At 34.7% G+C, this 23,417-nt stretch overlaps 1 protein-coding gene across 1 annotated transcript in view; it reads right to left on the bottom strand.

Annotated features, from left to right (window-relative positions):
* LOC129216081 (protein ERGIC-53-like) overlaps positions 1 to 23,417 on the bottom strand; it is a 78,829-nt gene that overhangs the window by 1,713 nt on the left and 53,699 nt on the right. Inside the window, exons 13-14 of the mRNA XM_054850227.1 lie at positions 15,385 to 15,553; positions 13,326 to 13,432 (exon numbers count right to left, since the gene is read on the bottom strand). Coding sequence (XP_054706202.1) covers positions 13,326 to 13,432; positions 15,385 to 15,553 — 276 coding nt within the window. The remainder of the gene's footprint in view (positions 1 to 13,325; positions 13,433 to 15,384; positions 15,554 to 23,417) is intronic.

Genomic DNA, 23,417 nt, shown 5'->3' with positions numbered 1-23,417 from the left:
GGATATGTCGCAGGTTCATGTTTTTGGTGGATTCTGTGAATTATTCGCTGCTGGAGACATTTTTCAGTTCTTATTTGAAGTTTATTTTGAAGGCAAATTTTATGCAAAATTTGGAAATGACACTTTTCCAGTGAGAAGACTGAAATTTAGTGGTGATCTTTCAAATGGACACTTTGATGTTTACATACCGGTAAATGAAGCCAGTATAGTCTCTGAAAGTAGCACAGAATCACTCCATAATACCACTGATTTTGAAAACACTAAGGAAAAAAGGAAAAAAAGACGAGCCAGATTTTCAAATGCTACACGTAAAAAGCAGTTGAAAACTGCGGTCAAAAAATATCAACAAAGTCACCCAGAAACTTTAGCTGCTGCTGTGAAGAAATATCAAACAAGTCACCCAGAAGCTTTAGCTGCTGCTGTCAAGAAATATCAAACAAGTCACCCAGAAGCTTTAGCTGCTGCTGTCAAGAAATATCAAACAAGTCAACCAGAAGCTGTAGCTGCTGCTGTGAAGAAATATCAAACAAGCCACCCAGAAGCTGTAGCTGCTGCTGTCAAGAAATATCAAACAAGCCACCCAGAAGCTGTAGCTGCTGCTGTCAAGAAATATCAAACAAGCCACCCAGAAGCTTTATCTGCTGCTGTCAAGAAATATCAAACAAGTCACCCAGAAGCTTTAGCTGCTGCTGTCAAGAAATGTCAAACAAGTCACCCAGAAGCTTTAGCTGCATCAGTCAAAAAATATAAAAAAAATCACCCAGAAGCTCAGAGATCTGCTCAAAAAAATTATGAGAAACAAAATCCTGGTTTACGAACTGAACGCCGTTTACGTCCATGGAACACGAAAACCTACTCAGGTTTTGCATATGATTGTAATACAGAATATGAAAATGATATTGGTACTATGGACAATAAATGCCCAGTGTGCCATGCAAAAAAGTTCAAACGTGAAAGCCCAGGTTTGTGCTGCAGCGGGGGTAAAGTACAGCTTCCACCACTACCACCTCCACCAGAACCACTGTATAGTTTGCTCATGGGCCATCATCCAGATCACCGCCATTTTATTGATCGTATTCGGCAATACAACGGATGTTTTCAAATGACATCGTTTGGAGCCAAGCAAATTAAGGAGACTGGTTTCATGCCAACATTCAAAGTTCAAGGACAAGTTTACCATTTGTGTGGAAGTTTACTCCCAGAAACAGAGCAACAGGCTCAATTCTTACAGATATATTTCGTAGGTGATGATGAAAAAGAAGCTCACATAAGGTCACACAACTATCCTGGTGTCAAGCCAGACTTGGTAAAGCAACTTCAACATATGCTGCATGAAGTAAATAATTACATCAAGGATTTAAAAACTGCGTTAGATAAGGTGCCACTTGAGTGTCGAAATTTTCAAGTAATGATTCATGCAGATCGTATGCCTGCCAATGCACATAAAGGACGTTTCAATGCACCATCAGCCAACGAGGTGGCTCTGGTGATTGTAGGACAGCAGTTTCAGCAGAGAGACATCATCCTTGAAAGCCGCAATGCAAAACAGCAACGAATAAGCGAACTCCATAGGGCATATGATGCCCTGCAATATCCTCTCATGTTTTGCTATGGGGAAGATGGATATTCAGTTGATGTACTTCAGCAAGATACTGCTGATAAGTTGGGGCCTACTACTAAATTACCTGTCAAGAAAACTGTTTCTGCAGCTCAGTTTTATTCCTGGCGTATAATGTTACGAGATACAGAAGAAAATTATCTGTTACGCTACTGTGCTCTTCTAAGTCAATTTTTAGTTGATGAGTATGCTAAGATAGAAACTGAAAAACTGAATTTTCTCAAATACAATCAAAGCAAACTGAGATCAGAGGAATACATTCATTTAAGAGATGAAGTAGGAAGGTATGATGCTGATCAAATAGGACAGAGAGTGGTATTACCATCATCGTTTATCGGTGGACCCCGTTACATGCACGAACGAGCTCAAGATGCCATGTCATATGTACGTCATTATGGAAGTTCAGATTTATTTATAACTTTCACGTGTAACCCAAAATGGAAAGAGATTCAGCGAGAATTGTATCCCGGACAGAAGCATTATCAACGTCATGACATCATTGCGAGAGTTTTCCATATGAAAGTGAAGGAGTTTATGGATCTTATAGTTAAAGGACAAGTTTTTGGTAAAGTTCGGTGTCACATGTTATCTGTAGAGTGGCAAAAACGAGGGTTACCCCATATTCATTGCCTGCTGTGGCTGGAAGAAGCCATTACTGCTGATATGGTTGATAAAGTTGTGTGTGCTGAAATTCCAGATGTTGATCGTGATCCCCTTCTCTATGATATTGTTAAGGCTAATATGATTCATGGGCCATGCGGAAGAGTAAATACATTTTCTCCTTGCATGAAAGATGGTTGCTGCACAAAACGATATCCTCGCCCTTTCGTCCAAGAAACGCAGAGGGGACTAGATGGTTATCCTTTGTATCGTAGGAGAACTCCAGAGGACGGTGGTTTCAGTTAATCTTAAAGGATTTCAGTTAGATAACAGATGGGTTGTATCATACAATCCCGTTTTGTTGCGTACTTTTGAATCTCATATCAATGTTGAGATAACGAATTCCGTAAAATCCATAAAGTATGTTTGCAAATACATCACTAAAGGAAATGATCAAGCAGCCTTCATTTTAAAGAATGATAAAGATATTGATGAGATAGAGATATACGAATCTGGCAGATATATCAGCAGTTCAGAAGCAGTGTGGAAAATATTGGGATTTCCTATTCATGAGAGATACCCTGCAGTAATTCATCTTGCTGTGCATCTGGAAAATGGCCAACGTGTTTACTTCACCGCACAAAATATTCATAACAAAGTTGTAAAACCTCCAGAGACAACACTTTCGGCATTCTTCAACCTTTGCAAAATTGATGAGTTTGCCAGAACACTTCTGTATGTTGAAGTTCCTTCGTATTATGTGTGGCAACAGAATAAAAAGTTTACAAGACGTAGGCGGGGAGAGAAAATTGATCAATGGCCAGGGATAAAGAAAGATTCTGCTTTAGGACGCGTTTACACAATTCATCCTAACAATGTTGAGTGTTACCACCTACGCCTCCTCCTCCATCATGTTAGAGGTCCAACATCTTTTTCTTATTTAAAAACTGTAAGCAATGTTGAATACCCTACATTCAAAGCTGCATGCATGGCAATGGGATTGCTCGAGGATGATAAACAGTGGCAATACACTATTGAGGAAGCTATTTTAAGCAGCTCATCATTCAAACTGCGAGAACTTTTTTCAGTGATCTTGGTATTTTGTCATCCCTCTGATCCACGAAGCCTTTGGGAAAAGTACAAGGACAGTTTTTCAGAAGACATCCAGTTTCAGCATGAAAGACAACTGCAAGACTCCGCTCTTTCAACTAAGGACAAAGCGTACAACCAATGCTTGATTCTGATTGAAGACACTGTTCAGACTCTGGGAGGTCAGCGCTTAATGGATTATGGTTTACCTCAGCCTGAGCGATTTGAGACTAATTTGCAAAACAGAGAGTACATGCGAGAAACAAATTTTGATCTTGAAGATTTGAAGAAAAAAGTACATAATGCTGAAGCCTCTCTAACAGGCGAACAGTCCAGCGTATATCAAAAGGTCCTCAACAGCCTCGAGTCTGGTACAGGCCAAATATTTTTCTTAGATTCACCTGGTGGAACTGGAAAAACATTTCTCTTAAATTTACTTCTTTCAAAGGTCAGAAGCAATAAAGGCATTGCCTTGGCAACTGCATCATCTGGAATAGCTGCAACGTTATTGGAGGGTGGAAAGACAGCTCATTCTGCTTTTAGATTACCCCTTAACCTCAATTACTCAGAGAATCCAACGTGCAATATTAAAAAACAGAGCAATTTGGCTAAGGTTTTACGTGATTGTAAACTCATTATCTGGGATGAGAGTACTATGGCTCATAAAGCAGGATTCGAGAATCTTAATGCAACTCTCAAAGATCTAAGAAATTCTGAGGAAGTAATGGGTGGAGTAACTGTTCTACTAGCAGGAGATTTTCGGCAAACGTTACCCGTTGTACCTAGAGGAACACGTGCAAATGAAGTTAACGCATGCATCAAATCGTCGTATCTATGGCCTAAAGTGCAGAAACTTCGTTTGAGTAAGAATATGAGAGTTCATTTACATGGAGATGCGTCAGCGGAATTGTTTTCTAATCTTCTCCTTAAAATAGGAGACGGATTATATCCTGAATGTGCTGGCAAAATTATTATACCCCACGCACTCGCTACGATAGTAACGGAATTGCCAGATCTCATCGCCAAGATTTATCCTGATGTTGCTGATATAAAAAATAAGCCCATTGAATGGTTGTGCGAGCGTGCCATCTTATCTCCAAAAAATGATACAGCCGCAGAAGTCAACAGCATCTTATTAAAGTCGTTTACTGGAGAAGATATTTACTACAAATCTTTTGATACAACAACAAATCGTGATGATGCAGTGCAGTATCCAAAGGAGTTTCTTAATACCTTAGACCCTCCAGGTTTTCCACCTCACCTACTTCACCTGAAAGTTGGAACACCAATAATGCTACTACGAAACCTTTGTCCACCAAAGTTATGCAATGGCACCAGACTACAAGTGATTAGACTTAATAAGTATGTTATCGAAGCTACGATAATGACTGGATGTGCTCGAGGAGAGTTGGTTTTAATACCCCGCATTCCATTAATTCCGTCGGACTATCCTTTTGAATTTAGAAGAGTGCAGTTCCTGTAAAAGTTTGCTTTGCAATAACCATTAATAAGTCGCAAGGGCAGACGTTAAAAGTAGCGGGGATCGATTTAAGAGAAGACTGTTTTTCACACGGCCAATTTTATGTAGCTTGCTCCAGAGTCAGTTCATCAAGCAGTTTAATAATTTTAGCACCAGAAAAAAAAACCAAAAATGTTGTATACAAAGAAGTTCTTGCTTAAACACACAGGCATAACAATAAAATGTGGATGGTCTGCGTTTTCAAAGAAAATCAATACTTTAAAATGATCGTTAATAACAGTTAAGGATCGGTTTAGGCCAAGGGCATATATATTAGGAGTCCAGGGGTCCGGGACCCTCCCAAAATTAGAAAAAAAAATTAAGCAAGCATACAATCCCGTTTTGTTGCGTACTTTTGAATCTCATATTAATGTTGAGATAATGAATTCCGTAAAATCCATAAAGTATGTTTGTAAATACATCACTAAAGGAAATGATCAAGCAGCCTTCATTTTAAAAAATGATAAAGATATTGATGAGATAGAGATATACGAATCTGGCAGATATATCAGCAGTTCAGAAGCAGTGTGGAAAATATTGGGATTTCCTATTCATGAGAGATACCCTGCAGTAATTCATCTTGCTGTGCATCTGGAAAATGGCCAACGTGTTTACTTCACCGCACATAATATTCATAACAAAGTTGTAAAACCTCCAGAGACAACACTTTCGGCATTCTTCAACCTTTGCAAAATTGACGAGTTTGCCAGAACACTTCTGTATGTTGAAGTTCCTTCGTATTATGTGTGGCAACAGAGTAAAAAGTTTACAAGACGTAGGCGGGGAGAGAAAATTGATCAATGGCCAGGGATAAAGATAGATTCTGCTTTAGGACGCGTTTACACAATTCATCCTAACAATGTTGAGTGTTACCACCTACGCCTCCTCCTCCATCATGTTAGAGGTCCAACATCTTTTTCTTATTTAAAAACTGTAAGCAATGTTGAATATCCTACATTCAAATCTGCATGCATGGCAATGGGATTGTTCGAGGATGATAAACAGTGGCAATACACTATTGAGGAAGCTATTTTAAGCAGCTCATCATTCAAACTGCGAGAACTTTTTTCAGTGATCTTGGTATTTTGTCATCCCTCTGATCCCCGAAGCCTTTGGGAAAAGTACAAGGACAGTTTTTCAGAAGACATCCAGTTTCAGCATGAAAGACAACTGCAAGACTCCGCTCTTTCAACTAAGGACAAAGCGTACAACCAATGCTTGATTCTGATTGAAGACACTGTTCAGACTCTGGGAGGTCAGCGCTTAATGGATTATGGTTTACCTCAGCCTGAGCGATTTGAGACTAATTTGCAAAACAGAGAGTACATGCGAGAAACAAATTTTGATCTTGAAGATTTGAAGAAAAAAGTACATAATGCTGAAGTCTCTCTAACAGGCGAACAGTCCAGCGTATATCAAAAGGTCCTCAACAGCCTCGAGTCTGGTTCAGGCCAAATGTTTTTCTTAGATTCACCTGGTAGAACTGGAAAAACATTTCTCTTAAATTTACTTCTTTCAAAGGTCAGAAGCAATAAAGGCATTGCCTTGGCAACTGCATCATCTGGAATAGCTGCAACGTTATTGGAGGGTGGAAAGACAGCTCATTCTGCTTTTAGATTACCCCTTAACCTCAATTACTCAGAGAATCCAACGTGCAATATTAAAAAACAGAGTAATTTGGCTAAGGTTTTACGTGATTGTAAACTCATTATCTGGGATGAGAGTACTATGGCTCATAAAGCAGGATTCGAGGCTCTTAATGCAACTCTCAAAGATCTAAGAAATTCTGAGGAAGTAACGGGTGGAGTAACTGTTCTACTAGCAGGAGATTTTCGGCAAACATTACCGGTTGTACCTAGAGGAACACGTGCATATGAAGTTAACGCATGCATCAAATCGTCGTATCTATGGCCTAAAGTGCAGAAATTTCGTTCGAGTAAGAATATGAGAGTTCATTTACATGGAGATGCGTCAGCGGAATTGTTTTCTAATCTTCTCCTTAAAATAGGAGACGGATTATATCCTGAATGTGCTGGCAAAATTATTATACCCCACGCACTCGCTACGGTAGTCACGGAATTGCCAGATCTCATCGCCAAGATTTATCCTGATGTTGCTGATATAAAAAATAAGCCCATTGAATGGTTGTGCGAGCGTGCCATCTTATCTCCAGAAAATGACACAGCCGCAGAAGTCAACAGTATCTTATTAAAGTCGTTTAGTGGAGAAGATATTTACTACAAATCTTTTGATACAACAACAAATCGTGATGATGCAGTGCAGTATCCAGAAGAGTTTCTTAATACCTTAGACCCTCCAGGTTTTCCACCTCACCTACATCACCTGAAAGTTGGAACACCAGTAATGCTACTACGAAACCTTTGTCCACCAAAGTTATGCAATGGCACCAGACTACAAGTGATTAGACTTAATAAGTATGTTATCGAAGCTACGATAATGACTGGATGTGCTCGAGGAGAGTTGGTTTTAATACCCCGCATTCCATTAATTCCGTCGGACTATCCTTTTGAATTTAGAAGAGTGCAGTTTCCTGTAAAAGTTTGCTTTGCAATAACCATTAATAAGTCGCAAGGGCAGACGTTAAAAGTAGCGGGGATCGATTTAAGAGAAGACTGTTTTTCACACGGCCAATTTTATGTAGCTTGCTCCAGAGTCAGTTCATCAAGCAGTTTAATAATTTTAGCACCAGAAAAAAAAACCAAAAATGTTGTATACAAAGAAGTTCTTGCTTAAACACACAGGCATAACAATAAAATGTGGATGGTCTGCGTTTTCAAAGAAAATCAATACTTTAAAATGATCGTTAATAACAGTTAAGGATCGGTTTAGGCCAAGGGCATATATATTAGGAGTCCAGGGGTCCGGGACCCTCCCAAAATTAGAAAAAAAAATTAAGCAAGCATACAATCCCGTTTTGTTGCGTACTTTTGAATCTCATATTAATGTTGAGATAATGAATTCCGTAAAATCCATAAAGTATGTTTGTAAATACATCACTAAAGGAAATGATCAAGCAGCCTTCATTTTAAAAAATGATAAAGATATTGATGAGATAGAGATATACGAATCTGGTAGATATATCAGCAGTTCAGAAGCAGTGTGGAAAATATTGGGATTTCCTATTCATGAGAGATACCCTGCAGTAATTCATCTTGCTGTGCATCTGGAAAATGGCCAACGTGTTTACTTCACCGCACATAATATTCATAACAAAGTTGTAAAACCTCCAGAGACAACACTTTCGGCATTCTTCAACCTTTGCAAAATTGACGAGTTTGCCAGAACACTTCTGTATGTTGAAGTTCCTTCGTATTATGTGTGGCAACAGAGTAAAAAGTTTACAAGACGTAGGCGGGGAGAGAAAATTGATCAATGGCCAGGGATAAAGATAGATTCTGCTTTAGGACGCGTTTACACAATTCATCCTAACAATGTTGAGTGTTACCACCTACGCCTCCTCCTCCATCATGTTAGAGGTCCAACATCTTTTTCTTATTTAAAAACTGTAAGCAATGTTGAATATCCTACATTCAAATCTGCATGCATGGCAATGGGATTGCTCGAGGATGATAAACAGTGGCAATACACTATTGAGGAAGCTATTTTAAGCAGCTCATCATTCAAACTGCGAGAACTTTTTTCAGTGATCTTGGTATTTTGTCATCCCTCTGATCCCCGAAGCCTTTGGGAAAAGTACAAGGACAGTTTTTCAGAAGACATCCAGTTTCAGCATGAAAGACAACTGCAAGACTCCGCTCTTTCAACTAAGGACAAAGCGTACAACCAATGCTTGATTCTGATTGAAGACACTGTTCAGACTCTGGGAGGTCAGCGCTTAATGGATTATGGTTTACCTCAGCCTGAGCGATTTGAGACTAATTTGCAAAACAGAGAGTACATGCGAGAAACAAATTTTGATCTTGAAGATTTGAAGAAAAAAGTACATAATGCTGAAGTCTCTCTAACAGGCGAAGAGTCCAGCGTATATCAAAAGGTCCTCAACAGCCTCGAGTCTGGTTCAGGCCAAATGTTTTTCTTAGATTCACCTGGTAGAACTGGAAAAACATTTCTCTTAAATTTACTTCTTTCAAAGGTCAGAAGCAATAAAGGCATTGCCTTGGCAACTGCATCATCTGGAATAGCTGCAACGTTATTGGAGGGTGGAAAGACAGCTCATTCTGCTTTTAGATTACCCCTTAACCTCAATTACTCAGAGAATCCAACGTGCAATATTAAAAAACAGAGTAATTTGGCTAAGGTTTTACGTGATTGTAAACTCATTATCTGGGATGAGAGTACTATGGCTCATAAAGCAGGATTCGAGGCTCTTAATGCAACTCTCAAAGATCTAAGAAATTCTGAGGAAGTAACGGGTGGAGTAACTGTTCTACTAGCAGGAGATTTTCGGCAAACATTACCGGTTGTACCTAGAGGAACACGTGCATATGAAGTTAACGCATGCATCAAATCGTCGTATCTATGGCCTAAAGTGCAGAAATTTCGTTTGAGTAAGAATATGAGAGTTCATTTACATGGAGATGCGTCAGCGGAATTGTTTTCTAATCTTCTCCTTAAAATAGGAGACGGATTATATCCTGAATGTGCTGGCAAAATTATTATACCCCACGCACTCGCTACGGTAGTCACGGAATTGCCAGATCTCATCGCCAAGATTTATCCTGATGTTGCTGATATAAAAAATAAGCCCATTGAATGGTTGTGCGAGCGTGCCATCTTATCTCCAGAAAATGACACAGCCGCAGAAGTCAACAGTATCTTATTAAAGTCGTTTAGTGGAGAAGATATTTACTACAAATCTTTTGATACAACAACAAATCGTGATGATGCAGTGCAGTATCCAGAAGAGTTTCTTAATACCTTAGACCCTCCAGGTTTTCCACCTCACCTACATCACCTGAAAGTTGGAACACCAGTAATGCTACTACGAAACCTTTGTCCACCAAAGTTATGCAATGGCACCAGACTACAAGTGATTAGACTTAATAAGTATGTTATCGAAGCTACGATAATGACTGGATGTGCTCGAGGAGAGTTGGTTTTAATACCCCGCATTCCATTAATTCCGTCGGACTATCCTTTTGAATTTAGAAGAGTGCAGTTCCTGTAAAAGTTTGCTTTGCAATAACCATTAATAAGTCGCAAGGGCAGACGTTAAAAGTAGCGGGGATCGATTTAAGAGAAGACTGTTTTTCACACGGCCTATTTTATGTACCTTGCTCCAGAGTCAGTTCATCAAGCAGTTTAATAATTTTAGCACCAGAAAAAAAAACCCAAAAATGTTGTATACAAGGAAGTTCTTGCTTAAACACACAGGCATAACAATAAAATGTGGATGGTCTGCGTTTTCAAAGAAAATCAATACTTTAAAATGATCGTTAATGACAATTAAGGATCGGTTCAGGCCAAGGGCATATATATAAGGAGTCCAGGGGCCCCGGGACCCTCCTAAAATTAGAAAAATATAGGTAATAAGTAATTATTATAGGAGATTTTTATTTACTACGTGCACCAAACACTGTTATCCCCTGCTAATTCCATTACCCGAGCAATGCCGGGTACGGGAATGCTAGTCTTGATATATAAAAATCTTCTGTGTGGGCGTTTATCACCATAAAGCTTTTAAACAGCTGGACCGATTTTGATCAAATTTTTTGTGTGTAATTAAGTTGTGGCAAGCATGGTTTCGAAGTGCAATAGATCGAATTGGAAACATGTTTGTTAATTAACTAGTTAATTTAAACATTGGATGGTTATAGCTCCCAAATGATTAATATTTGTTTTAACCTATTGCTAAGCGAGAACTGAAATAAATATTTAACCCGTTGCCAAAGGACAATAAGAAACCAGCTCTGTTTTTTGTAATGAAATTTCCTACTGTGACATGTCTATTGAGAAGAGATAAAACTTCGAGAGAGAGTGAAGCCTTCATTTTTGAAAGCAGTGGTTTTAGGTCCCGTGATATATTTTAAAATGAAGTCCTAGAAGAAATAAAGTTTATTTCACTAGGTTCACGCAAAACGTGTCTTCTGTCCTCGTTGTTGAACCATGTGACCAGATTGGTGCTTTAGGTTTGCCTAAGCAAATGATTAGAAAGTACCATACCAAACAATATTTGTTTCTCGGCTTAAATCCATCCGAGTTTTGACGCCAATGGCACGAATACTTTAAGGATTATCAAACTAATCAGTACATTATTAAAGGAAAAGATCATGGAATTTAAAGACGAAACATTTTATTTTTGTCCAGATAAATTACAACAGGGTTGTTATGTACACAAAAAACCGGTGCAGAGGAAGATTTTTATCTTTGGTGGAAAGAACAAATTAGGCAATATATGAAGATCTAAAAGTTTTCGTTCAAAAGATCGGACCGCTAATCGGCCAGAGTTAGCTTCGCTCACTGATCGGCTGGAATACAGTAACATAGTGACTTGGCGACTTTGGCTATAAACGATAGAGTTGCATGATCATATGTTTACATTTTAAAGCTGCTGTTAATGTACTTAATTTTACTTTTGTTTATTTGGCGAAATATTTCAAATTGCAAAGAATTGTTGAACTTTCGATTTACACATTCTAAGAAGATACAAATATGGCTTCCCTAACACTGTTTCTAACTGCGATAAAAAATATTTTGAACATAAAAAATATTAAATTCCCTGGGGTTAACACTCATGAGTTGCAATGAAGGACACACACTGCATTGAAATTTTAAAATGTTAGATGAGCAGTTCTATAAATAAATTTCAGCTGTATTTAAATAACAAATATTACTTCTTTCTTAATGCACAAAAAATAAAAAAGGTTAAAAGTTTATGTGAACTTTCCAGCCAGGGCAAGAAAATTTTCATTAGTAGCTAACTAAAGTAATAGAAAAGACTTATAAATTTACAACCATTAAAAAGGACACTGAATGCAAAGAATTTAATGTAAAACAATGCCTCACTATATGGTTATGCCACGTCAAAAAAAAAAATATATATATATATATATATATATATATATATATATATATATATAATAATTATAATAATAATTTTATTACTATTTAATTCAATGGAAAAAGTGAGGACACCAAACTGTCAATCGTTTTGAAAATCACCCTAATGTGTAGTATTAGTGTCCTGTACTGTATTACTGCTGTAAGTTAATTTGTTATCTTACAAAGCATGTCCTCCATACCCTGTGTAATTACAGAGTTCAACTATAAGTAGTAATGAAATTTTGTTATTATAAAAAATCATAAATTCTAAAAAATATTTAAACATTAAAATATTTATTGCAGTGGGAAGTGAATTTCAAAAACATTTTTGAAAATTTCATATGAAAACTGCAAAAATAATTGTGGTGAGTAGGATAAAATTTTGAAGTTTAAAAAACAACGTGTGCATAGAATACGCTTTTTCAAACTATACTAGCTTCAGTAGTGTGTTTTTAGCATAGCATAACATTTGCATTTCTTTTTTTTAGCAATAAAAAATGTGAAAATTTTGTTTTTTTTTTTTTTTATTTCAACAACCAGTCAGTTTGACGAAAGGGCCATATGTTCCAAACTCATCTTCTGCACAGTCCCTTAAAACTTTGAACTCTAATCTCCAAGTTTTGGATGCAAATATTTCAAAATTTTTGTGTTGGCATTATATTTCAATGGAGATTATTTCCCTAATGAGGTCCCTAAAGAGTGTACTTAAAATAGAGGTGTCCCTTAAAGGAGTTATTACTGTACTAATGTAAGAGAGCAATCTTTTGAATGGAATATGGATTAGTAGTGTCAATATTTCGCTCCAAAAGCACGCAACCGTGCAGCGATCACCCTGTTGCGTACGATTTGCCGTAACTCAAGGGTGCAGCGTTAGGCTCTGAGGGGCATCTAGAGCTGAGGCATATTTGCGGCAATCGTCCCAAACAAGTTAACTGTGAAACACCAGTTAAGTGGAAGTTTTGAATCGATTCTTTCACTACAGAAAATTTATTTGGTTTGCTGCATTTAAGCTAAATGAAGACTTTCACGACACCATCATTCAAAGACAGATAGTGTCACCAGAACAGCAATAATGAGATTGACAACCGAAAATTTAAATAATAATAAAATAAATGCTATGTCTGAGTTTTGGTGGCTAAATTTGACATGATAACATGAAAAATTAATTTATGACTTCATACAGAAAATAAAACTATTGAGAAATACTTTTCCTGAATTAAGTAATTAATGGAAAAATGACTAGAAAAGCTAAAGAAATTTTCAAAGCAATTTTAATGCTTTTAGGGTGTTTTAAAAGAAAAGATAAAGGTGCAGCATAAATGGCTGCACTTCAAACTAAAAATAACATGCTGCTGTGCTTTGCCAAAAAATGCTAAGCGTCTACACTACATATGCACTGAAAGATTGAACAATACTGAAACAATAGTTTTTATTAGTAGAATTCAGTAATTACTAGAGGAGAAAAAAGGTACTTACTGGTAAGTAAAGTAGCCAATGAGTATTACTAACTGCAAACCCATGAACATGAAGAAATATGAAGGAGTAAGGCAGTTTGGAGTTTGAACTATGGGACAGGGCCCGCCCTAGGAAAAATGATGCAAACAATAAATAAGTAATTTTCACCAGCTGAGCATTTATATTATTCGGCAACATAGAAGATCACACTACTAAACTTAATTATTTACGTAATACGGATAAAATTCTAAAGTGAAATCTTACAGATCCACATTAAAAAGAAAATATGATTCATTATTGAACTGCAAGTTAGAATATTTTGTGCCTTGATAAATGTTTACATAAATTACAAAATGTTAAAAGTATAATTCAGTTTTATGGTTTTAACAAAAAAAAAAAAAAAAGAAGCTTAAAAAGTCTTTGGAATATACTGATGAAAATTATAACAAGATAGTTAAAATTAATCAGAAGCAAGCTATAAGGATATGAAACTTTTTGACAATTGCAAACATCTAGAGCCTGCAATTTTCAAAGGGAAAAATTAAGGAAAATGCTTTAACATTTTGGATTACAAATGTTTTAAAATAAATCAAATGTTGACCTAAAAATAAAACTTTCCCATTTCCTCCTATATCTTTTCTCTCAGCTGATAAAAATTGTCTTGGATTTTTGCTTCAAAGAAATTACACTGTGTGTATATCTTTATTAGTTTTTATAACTTCATATAGATAGCTTTAACTTCAATATTTTGTAACGTGGAATCAAAGTTGTTTTCATTCTGGAACACATTTTAACACATTCTAACTTCTAAACACATTTTATAATGTATTTATAAATATATAGTTATTTACATTTTTGGAAAAAAAATTGTGGTAGAATTCAAAGGTCTGCAGCATGTTAAAAATCCGAAAAATGTACTATATTTATGTACCAAGTACAGCTTCATTATTTTGATCTTTAAAACATTTGTTCATAACTATTATAATTTTGAGAACAACAGGGCTGAGCGATTTTAATCAGTTGATTTTTTTAAAGTCAGATTTAAATTATGATTTTTAAAAGTTAAAATTTTAAAAGTTCAGAAGAATGACTTTGATGAGCATGAAGTTTTTATTAGAAAAAACCATAAACAAACAGCTATTAATTATAAACAATTTCACCAAAAGAAAAAAAATATTGATTCATATTGAAGTAAGTTGGAATGAAGTAAATTGAAACTGAAGAAAAATAAAGAAATCATAACAGCTATAAACCAAAAAGAAAAGAACTTGCAAACAATAGATGAAACAAGATTTTTCTTTTCAAGTAAATTTAAGCAGAATAATTTAGATTGGATATTTATCTGTTAGGAGTTAAGTTATTTATTTTTTCATTTAAAAATAAACTTATCATATACTTTTTTCCTTCCGTTTAATTAAAACAGTGAAACTAAATACATGTATGCATATCAATAAGACAAGAACTCTAAACGAAAGAAAAAAAATTTTTGCTTTTCAGTCCCTGATCAATTTTATTAAAGATTTAAAAGTGAAGAAGCTGGTCTTTTTCTTTTCTTTTAATCATGCATTTTGTTTTAGGGTTCTTTTTTTTCAATAGAGGAAAAAATCATTATTTTAAGAAAATAATTCAATGCTCTATATACTTTTTATTCTTTACTTCCACAATTAATATAATATACACAGTTATATTTTTTAATTAATTTATTTTATTTTAGAAAAGGGGAACATGTTTTTTTTTATTTAAAAAAAAAAATTCTGCAAAATAGGCCCATCTGGATATGGAACTTTATATTGTAGTAAGTTTTTGTTTAACTCAGATATGCACCAGTAGTTCATGGTTGCCAGATGTGGCTAAAATTATAAAATTATCCAATTTGGTCAACTTGAATTATATGCATTTTTCATTATATATTAAAAAAGAATGATCTGATTTAGACATCTAACTTGCACAGTTTAATTTGTTGGTATCAAATATTACTTATATACATTAAACTTCAAAATTCTATTTATTTTTTTTAATCCAATTTTTTTAATTAAAAAAATGTTTTTTATCAACTCTGGAGAGCAGTAAGTTTTGTTACCTGTGAATTTGCTGAAATTGTTGCTAAATCTCTTTTAACTATATTTAGAGATTCTTTGATTTCTTGAAATACGGCATTAGCTTCAGATGCTATGCCTGCAACAGGTTGATGTTGATTTTGATTTGCTATTATAGTTCCAGTCCTTTGATGAATATCAGACAGGTAAGACCTAATGAAAAAAGTTAATGTTTTCATTAGCTTCCATTCTCTTAAAAAACATTTAGCATTTTTATTATATTTTTATTTTACTATTATCTTCGACACCCATGTGTTTAACTGGCTTGTTTTTTTTTTTTTTTTTAAATGTATTTTATTATTTTTTCTTTCATTTTTTTTTTAAATAAACTTTTTTAGCGGAAATGGAAATTTCAACTTCTTTCTCAAAACAATAGCGCCCTATCCTTCTTTTAGATCGAGAAATGCGCCCCGCCCTTTTCAAAAATAAGAAATTGCACCCTGTGTTTTTAAAAAGATGCCTCATCCATCGTTTCGACCTGCATCGATATTGGGGCAATTTTATTTGTCCAGCGATTGTCTGCAAAAACGCTCATGTCTTATCCTTGTTCCCAGAATTTCACCCTGAAAACGGCCTCATAAACAAAAGGTGAAGCAAATACCTAGGCAAAGAGGGGATGAGATTCTCAGAATTCAAACAGCAGACTTGCCAACTTTTCAAAACTGGCATCAGTAAAATTTTTCGTGAAGCATTTATTAAAACCGAGACAAATTAATTGACGCATTATAACATTAAATTATGCATGTGTAATACTAATAAAAAATTTATTATGTAATTGCATTATTTAAAAAAAGCGAATTACTGCAATTTCAACATTAAATTGAATTTTAGTTATGGAAAATATATAAAATCTAACTAAATATGAAAATGAATATTCATACAATTTTGCCAAGAGATCTTTTAGAAGTTAATCTTTTAGATGTGTATAATAATAGCCTGAAACAATTTCCCTTCCATGAAAAGATATTTACTTTTTCAACCTCTCAAAAGTCAAGTTGGGAGTAAAACATTTTTAGAAGCTCAAGTACAATCAATAATGCATCAAATATTCCAACCACATATCAATTTACTGTCTTGTACAAACTTTTATGAAACAAATGCTGATGATAGATGGTGCTTCAAATTTAAAAAAAAAAAACTATTTGTAAGGTTTATTACTCTTTACATTTTGCAAGATAAAAAGATGCATTTATAGTTGAAAAATATTTTCAAAATTGGCAACTTCAGCATGTGAAGAAAATGCAGCTGAATTTAATGAAGCAGTGGTGTTTTTTTAAAAATTCATTAAAAAACTCTTCTTGGCCGCGTCTACATTTCTCAACTGGACCCCTTCAGTCACATAGCGATCTACATCCCTTTCAACCGCTGTGAGAAATCATTAAGATAATCACAAATATCCCAATGCACATATTTCCCCCCTTTCTTATCAGACTTTTTAAACGCGGAAATTCACCAGTATATGAATCTTTGTTCATTTGAAAGAATTTTTTTTTTTTTTTTTGCTTTTTCCGACTCCATTTGTACAACGTGATACGAAATAAACAAACACACGTCTTGTTTCAGAACTCGTTCCGCGCCGTCTCGTTCTTTACCCGCGGATCGAAAAAAGCCCTGGAGTCGACCAATGAGCTTACAGAAACGAAGCTGGGAGGAAGTGGCTAGGGTTGCCAGATCTTTCCAGAGAGCAAGCAGATTGAAACGAAACAGCTTCTCCTGCCACCAGCTTGGGGCAAAAAATTCCCTATTGGGCGATTTTGACACAATCTGGCAACACCGCAGCCGCATAAATACTCTGAAGAAAAGACGAGGCAAAATGGCCAGTTGTGTTTCAAGAGGTAGCGGGGGAATGGAACACTTTTTTGGCTGCGTTTCAAGCGAATAAAAGTTTTTTTTTTGGAGGATTTTTTTTTTTTGAACAAAGTTATGATTTGATTGAAAAAACAGTTCCAAAACGTACCATAGCTAAAAACCGTAAAAATTGGGAGTCTATCCGTAAGCCCGTAAAGTTTAAATGACATCCGTAAATTTTACGGACAATCCGTAAAAGTTGGCAAGTCTGAAACAGGCTTATCAGTAGGAAACAAAGGCATGTTCTTCCTTCTACTGAGGGTGGGTATTTGAAAGGTTGTGGGAAGGAGTAGGACCTCTGGGAAGGGACGCATGAGCGGATTTATGGGGGGGCAGAGGAGGGCAATGCCCCCCCAGTTTTGGGAGGACTTTATGTAGTAACAACACATCTTTCAAAAATTTTAAAAAAAAACATAATTTTTTCGTTTTTGAATAGTTCAGAACAGCATGGGTGGCTTTATGGGGGGGGGGCAAAGGGAACAATGCTTCCGAGTTTTGGGAGGAGTTTATGTAGTAGCAACACATCTTCTAAAAATTAAAAAAAAAAATCATCATTTTTTCGTTTTTGAATAGTTTAGAAGAGCATGGGTGGATTTATAGGGGGGGGGGGGGGCAGTTTTGGGAAGAGTTTATGTAGTAACAATTTATCTTCCAAAATATTATTTAAAAAAAAAAAAGATTTTTCCTTCTTTGAATAGTTCAATGAAAATGAAGAGAATGTCCTTTTCTGAAGGGAGAAAAGAAAAAGAAAAAAAAAACGAACATTAAATACAAATAGTACAGCTGTCACTAGGTCTAAATTCACTATTTTGGACTGAAAACCATTTGGGCAAGTATATGAATGAAAATATAGGCTAAACGAGCTGTGCATTCTGCTGCAACACTTATAATAATTGACTTGATCTCCTTGTTTCTCTCTTTTCAGAATGTTTTTCAATATGCGTGATTTCAAAAACTAGACGTTTTGGGTTGTTACAGACGAAAGATTTTGAAGAACCTTCTGGATTCACACGTTCAAATGAAATTGGCTGATTTGAAATGTATGCTATTGCAAAAGAAGTACATAGCTAAAAGGTTTTTGTACAGCAAAATGCTATCAAATGTAACAGTTAACACCATACTCAACGAATGTATGTAACAATGAAACAAAAAGCTGGAAAAATTGTCCAACCATTAAACAGAATGTAAAATCACTGTAAACAATGCGTTAATTTTTTAGGGGGGGGGGAATAGGAATCTCAATCTCTAGCACTTCAAAACTAAATTTCTAATTTTCCAGAATCATACACTGTAAGGAAATCGTCGGAATAAAAGAAAAAGTGAGGGAGATATATTTTCCGGCACGAAAGTTTTGCACAATTCTTGTAAGATCATTTTATTACCTGATGAAATGTTTTTATAACTGTGTTTTCTTTATTTTTTAAAGGAAAAAATTTGTATATGGGTCATTCCATAGGAAATGAGCAAAATTCACAAAAAAGTGGTGGCCGCATGGTAACAGATTTTTATGAAATTTGGTATACAGGTTCCTTTTATGCCTATATAAAAATATCTGAAATATTTTTGCTTAAAATTTTTTATTTGAATAGTTGCATGTGATTGAAAATTGGTCAAATTGAACAGCATTCTCATAAATCAGGGTTGCCACGGAAGTTCAAGAATGAAATTCCCTGACATTTCCAGGTTTTCCAGGTGGTTTTGAGAAAAATTCCAGGTTATCGATCTCCACCTTCATTTTGCAACATTAATATATACATCTCAAATTTTGATAAAACTTACCTCATTTTCAAACTTTACAAACAATGGTTACCAAATTTAATTTACTCAAGCTGAAATAATCAAAAATATGTACTAAGGGTGGTTCCTTTTTTTTTTTTTCTCTCAGCTCGAGTCCAAGACACCCCTATTTTTTTTTTAGACTTACTAATAGTAGTGTGCTGTAAAAGTTTTAGCTTCTTACTCAAATTTTAAGAGGGTGCTCAATGACCCCTTAATTTAACATTAGCTCTAGCATAGAAAAAGTCACAAATTTAGAAACATTTAATTTCCCCGGCTGTTTTTTTTTATGTAAGTAATTATTTTATTGCAATGAATATGCATATAACTCGTGTAGATTATAGTATGTAACATTGTTTTTTTCAGTTCAATGTATTTTTTTAACCCCCTCCTCATACTTATGAAGTTTGAGGGAGGGGGTCGAGCACCCTCTTTCAGTTGGAATAGGAAGTTAAAATTCTTCCAGTATTTTACTATCCACAAGTCTGAAAACATTGAGTGGTGTCCTGTTTTCTAGGAGAAACCTTTTTTTTTAAGTGTATTTTTGAACTACCCTAATGTACTAACAAAAGTGAAGCAAATCACTGTAATAAACAATTAATGTAAATGTAGCATATCTAATTTTCAATAGCGAGGAGCCATTGCCTTACATCAAGTGAAAGAACTGCAAAATTAACAATTGTGACATCTGTATCACAAAAATAAAGTTAATTGCTAAAATAATCTGAACTAAAAACTTCTGAAACCTAAACTTTTTCAATTATTGCCTCTACCCCTCCAATCCATTGAACTCAAAGCGCTTTTAGACTTTGGTCTGTGAAAAAAATCATGCATCTTTTAGCTTCACATATTTCCCCTGTTTGTTGCTCATAAAACAGGGGTGCTCCCCCCCAAGTTCAATGGCACAACCCCCCCCCCCCAATATTTCTGAACGCCTTAGCGCTTTTTTTATTTTTAACCCTCTTTTTTTATTTATATTTTTACCTTTTTATTTATTTTTAATTATTATTGTTTTGAAAGAAAAGTGTGATCGCTCCCCAATAAAATACACACACACAGATGAAAATAATAAAGTAAAATGATATGAGTAAATAATTTGAATAAAAATAAAGTAAAATAAATAATTATAAAATCCCCCCCAAAAAATTTTGATGGTGCAACTTGCGCCATAATCACTCTTGTGGGCACCCTGTCATAAAGTTAAATTTTGAGCATTGATCAGAAACTCTCTGATGTACAGATTTTTTTTCAATCGGATTACTTTTATTTTGAAAGAAAGAAGCGCATTGGAAGTCTTTAAAGATCACTACCAAAATACTAAAAGATTAGCGATACTTCTGTAAAAAAGAAACTTTCTAAGTTTAAAATTGTCTAATGAACTAAATTTACAGAACAAAATTGTTTAGAATAATAAGATTTCATTAATTAATTTAAAGAAATAATATAAAATATGAAAAGATTATTGCAACTCATTAAAAACTTCAGTCGCACTCGCAGACAAAACAATGTGCTGTGCATCATAACTTCAGAACTGCCTGACGTAAACAAGCAGCGTTTAAACAGAGCCCACTCAAACGAGGAAGGCCGACTGCTATGGCGCACGCACGCGCCAATGGCAGAGAGTTGATAAAAAGAACTGCAGGGGGAAGAAGAAAGAGGGGAATGACAAAACGAGGAATGGGAAGGGGATGGCGGCGAAAAAAACAAGGCTGAAAGTTTTTTTTTTTTTTTTTTTGACATCATAGACCGCGGGCCGCGCTAAGAACGATCGGAAACATGCAATTTTTCATTTTCCCTGACATTTCCCTGATTTTCGGCCATTTTCATTTTCCCTGACAATTCCAGGTTTTCCCGGTGCGTGGCAACCCTGATAAATGCTCAATGTTGCACTTTTGAAGGCTTGTATCTTATTAACTATTTAATGAAAACATAAAAGTTATATGTTGTTGCAATCTATGGAGTAGGATAATTAATCTGATATCACTAAAATTTTCAAAGTTATTATAGTTAACTTTTAACTGAGTTTCAAAAACTGGAAATATCTTAATTTTCTCATAATTAAGCATTTTATTTTTTAATCTCAATCTTTAAGGAATGCATTAGCTTTGATGAAATTAATACCCAATAATGTGCTAAGTATCATAAAAGAAATACCTTACTTTTGAAGTTGTATTTTAACTCCTTTGTCTTCAAAATCTGTTTTAAACTTAGTGACATTTTGTAAAATGATGATTTTCCCCTTCACATACACACAAAAATTCCAATGAGGGAAAATTCAGACAACTTTAAAATTTTACAAGAATATAGAGCTGTGTTTCTACTATTTGCCTGAAGAAACTCGAAATTGGTTTTTGATTTTCAAACGTAAAATAAAATTCAGAAAAATAGCTTTTTTTTGTTTTATGAGTCAATCCATCCAGGTTCGACGGATGGGTGCGCTCGACCATTTTTACTTATTTTTTGAAATTCATATTCCTAAAAGCTGCATATGAAAGATGTTTAAAACCACTTTTATTTTTTCTCTCTACTGGACCTTTGATTTTTTAGAGGTCATCAAAGGTGATTTTCGTAGTCGAAAATGGGACTTTTAAACCTTTGCATTTTGGCCGAAATCTATTTGAATTACATTTATGACAGTTAATTTAACGCTTTGATGTTAAAGTGCATAAGTTGATAGTCTTACATGCTGAGTTATGTAGCTGTAAGTTAATAATTAAAATAATGGCAACAGGTTAAAGTTCAAGGCCAAATGTAAAAATTTTACTCATTTAAAAGGGGGATAACTCACGTAGGGGACAGAAACACAAAGTGAAATACGACAAAAACTAATCACTGGAACCATGCTAAAAAGAATATGTAACTGTTGCTGTGTGTTTGTGCACCCTTTATAGATTACAGCCCCTCAAAAATCGGAAAAATGACGAAAATGACATTTTTAGAACCCTATAAACCAAAAGGGGATGGAATTAAAAAATAAAATTTCCTGGCCAATTGAATACCCCGTTCATGTACTATACATGTTATACATATTGTTTTTTGTATTTGGTTTGTAAAAAAGATACAGGTCTTTGAAATTAAGCAATTTTGCTAGTCAATTCATACATTAAAACAGAAATAAAAAATTCCATCCGAGGATTGCAGTTTCGTGCTTTTTAGCACTCATCAGCCCGGAATAGGAATCACATGAGCTGGTTTTCGCCTCCAGCTCATGTGATTCCTATTCCGGGCTGATGAGTGCTAAAAAGCACGAAACAACAGTCCTCGGATGGAATAACTGGGCTGGTGGTGTATTTTAAGTATTTCTGCCTTAGCTCTGGCTTAGGGCGGTAACATACTACAAAATGAATGAGTAGTTTATACTGTATGGAACCTGTATGGATTGACCCTTATGTGAAATTACGAGAAGTCAAAGAATTAGATAAACGACTAAATAGTGCAAAAGCAAGTAAAACTAACATTTATTTCAATTAAAAAAATGTACATTTCAGACTGTACTTCATAAACATGCTTTTGAGAAAATGAAACACGAAAGAAATGGTTATTTTCCTAAACTTACGAAATAAAAAGAAGTAACTAATGAAATTTTACCTTAGTTCAAGTTACTCTAGTAACAAAAATACGCTGATACCAATGATTAAAATTTAGTAGCATCTAAAGGACACTTCAATATGTTACGTAAAAAAACTTGAGTAAATTTAGAGCATTCCCTCATCTTCAAAAAAACATCTAAAATAGAGGAAAAAATGAAATTTTCTATTTTTTAAAGTACGATTTCGTCATCAAGAAATTCATAAACAATAACTAAATTAGAACAGATAGTTAGTTATAGATAGTTTTTCAATCTGAATAATTTTTACTCTTATATTTTCATTAAAAGAGCTAGAAGAGTGATTTGAAATCTGAAGTAAATTGGCAAAATGTCAATATTTGTTAATATCTCAGATTCAAAAAAAGATCCGAATAAATTTTACTTTGCTTTTTCCCAATAGAGATTTGTTTATAGAATGCGAAAATATTTATTTTTTAAGTGTACGTTTATAACTTATGGAGTTATTGAGTCACAAACTGGCAGCAATGATATATGAAAATTTAGGCTTAGCGTAAGCATCAATTTCTAATGTCAATAACAAAGCAACAAACAGTTTTCAAACTTCCATACTTTGCATTCCCTCATAGATATGCATGGTTTATCTAAATAAAAATTTTCATTGAAATCTGTGACATGTCAGCCACAGCTGATTTGCTCATTTCGCATGGAATGACCCATATATGAAACTAATAGAACTGTACTTCATGCGCTTGGAAAAATTTCGGATTTTCTTTCTTTTTTGAGAAAGAGAAGTAAATACTATCGCAAACTGAATAAATTTCAGTTATCTGAACGTTCTGATTA

This window comes from Uloborus diversus, chromosome 2 (assembly GCF_026930045.1).
Source record: "Uloborus diversus isolate 005 chromosome 2, Udiv.v.3.1, whole genome shotgun sequence".
Taxonomy (NCBI): domain Eukaryota; kingdom Metazoa; phylum Arthropoda; class Arachnida; order Araneae; family Uloboridae; genus Uloborus; species Uloborus diversus.
This window is presented reverse-complemented; position numbering and strand designations above follow the sequence as displayed.